The following is a 2,476-nucleotide window of genomic DNA, read 5'->3' on the forward strand; positions in this document are numbered from 1 at the left end:
TGAGTATTGTCTCTATTACTTTCATGAATTATCTCTTATTGCTGTGGTTCAATTAATTCAGTATCTATCTTTAGAAATTCTTAATTAGAAACATTAGTATAGTTTCTGCAAATTTTGTGTGCATTGGTTTACCCTTGCAGAAGGGGAGCCTTGGCACAACGATAAAGTTGTTGCTATGTGACCAAAAGATCACGTGTTCGAATCCTGGAAACAGTCTCTTGCAAAAAGCAGGGTAAGACTGCGTACAATGGATCCTTCCCCGAGACCCCGCATGACGGAAACTTCGTGCACCGGGCTGTCTTTTTTTTTTATTATTGGTTTACCGCTGCAATACACTGATTTCATGGGTAACTTACTAATTTTGTACTTCCATTCAGCCCTGGAAAATCTATTGGTGTGAGTTCAATTCTTCTAGGTTTGGTATTGGTTGGAAGAGCTGCCTTTATCTTTCCACTATGTTTACTTTCCAATATTAAGAAACCTCAGAATCAAAAAATCTCCTTTAAGCAGCAAGTGAGTATTTCTTCAGTGCTTTGTCATTGTATTTTATTTATTTATTTTCAATATCAATCGTATTTGAACATACTTGAATTATCAACAGGTTGTAATTTGGTGGGCCGGTCTTATGAGAGGCGCTGTGTCAATTGCACTTGCTTATAATAAGGTAAACATGATCAACAACCACTTTCTACAAAAGAAGCATTCTTCTATAGAATCTTATCTATACTGGTTTTATGTCAGGCAATACTATTTTTATGATTTTACAAGAAGCCAAAATGATATTCTTCATTTTTTTATTCAAGAACATACTCTGAATGATAGCTATGAGTTCCTTCTGGGTCAGTGATCCAAGGAAAAGTAGTCATGTGGTTGAGGTGTTGCTATATGTTCATACATTAAATTTTGTGCTTATATGCATCCTTCTGTACTACATTTGTTATATCATATTTGAACTTGTTTGTGGGGAAAGCAGATAACCTACAATCAGGAAAAGCAGTACACGTTATAGAGCCTATTTAAGTTGTGTCCATGTATTCTTTATTAGGTGAATGCTGATTAAAAAAGGTATTTAGGTCACATTTATGACTACGTACTTAAAAATGTACCTAATACCTTGCATATTATACAAGTACGGGGGCATCCTATCAAGTCACTAATTGCATAACAAATCTTTTATGCTAATAAAGTGATTAATGATGCTTTTGCAGTTCACTAAATCTGAACACACTCAACAGCGTGGAAATGCGTTCATGATCACCAGTACCATCACAGTTGTTCTTTTTAGTACAATGGTAAGACTTCTGTTTAGCCTCATGGTGTTAATCACTGCTAGTCTGCTAGGGTTGTATATAACTACCTCAACTTGGTACAACATCTGCAAGTTATAAATAACTACTGGGGTAATACTGAAAGAATTGTGCTATTATTACAAGTTAGTTTTACGACCTTATTGAGGATTGTTAATTATGTTGAACTGAATTTCACTTTTGATTCTTTGATATTAACAACAAAGAAGATTCAAATTATCTCCCCTAGATGACTGTTGAAACCTCGATGCTAAGTGAGTATCATTTACCATATTTTCTGAAATGATCCTTATGCTAATTTCCCCTCATTCTGTTAGGTGTTTGGTTTGATGACTAAGCCTCTTATCTATTTCTTGCTGCCTCCGAACTCTAAAGACCTCACCAGATCTCTTAGCGTCTCTTCGGAGCCTTCAAGTCCGAAGTCATTCCTTGTTCCGCTACTTGGCAATGGGCCGGGATCTGAGGTTGAAGCAGCGCAACATATACTCCGTCCGACAAGCCTCCGAATGCTGTTAACAAGACCAACCCGCTCTGTTCATCACTATTGGCGCAGGTTTGATGACGCCTTCATGCGTCCGGTGTTCGGTGGTCGAGGTTTTGTTCCATATGTTCCTGGTTCACCCGTCGAGCGCACTGTCAACCCTTGGGAGTGAGCCAAAAACTAGAGGAATCACATTGCGTAATGTTTCATCAGAAGATAGATGAGCAGATGAAAATTCAACTGTGGAAATTTCTTAAAAAATTCAGAATGTGAAAAGCGGTCTTTAGCAGTAGAGCTAAGCATGTGGAGCGCAGCCATTTACAGTTGGTGAATCTCATCAGCACTCACTCTCTGTATAAATCTATCTATCTATTTGTGCTATTTTATCGCTATCAAGGCATGTCAGTTCCACCCAACATATATTTTGTATCAGTTATTAATTAATTTGTAGAAGCGTGTATATTCATTACTGTCAAAGTAAGGCCACATGCTTGGAGTTGTTTTGTTCTGTGTCCCTGCTGGAGCTGTCAAATAGGCTCGTCCGTGGTGGATGAGATTCATCATTTGCTGAGAGATTGGCCCGTCATCTTAGCAGGATGAGAAATCTTCAATTCCATCCAAGTTAAGGTAGGTTGTAGATTAAACGGGCCGCCCCCTCATATTTTTTTTAAAAAAAAAAATGTAGGAA

General features: G+C 37.8%; 1 protein-coding gene across 1 annotated transcript; it reads left to right on the plus strand.

Annotated features, from left to right (window-relative positions):
• Positions 1–271: 271 nt before the first annotated feature.
• Positions 272–1,960, plus strand: LOC122014002 (sodium/hydrogen exchanger 2-like). Its single transcript, XM_042570201.1, has 5 exons — positions 272–297; positions 378–513; positions 602–664; positions 1,209–1,292; positions 1,625–1,960. The coding sequence occupies exons 1-5, from the start codon at positions 272–274 to the stop codon at positions 1,958–1,960; spliced, it is 645 nt and encodes a 214-aa protein (XP_042426135.1).
• The last annotated feature ends 516 nt before the right edge of the window (positions 1,961–2,476 follow it).

This window comes from Zingiber officinale, chromosome 8B (genome assembly GCF_018446385.1).
Source record: "Zingiber officinale cultivar Zhangliang chromosome 8B, Zo_v1.1, whole genome shotgun sequence".
In the NCBI taxonomy this organism is placed as follows: domain Eukaryota; kingdom Viridiplantae; phylum Streptophyta; class Magnoliopsida; order Zingiberales; family Zingiberaceae; genus Zingiber; species Zingiber officinale.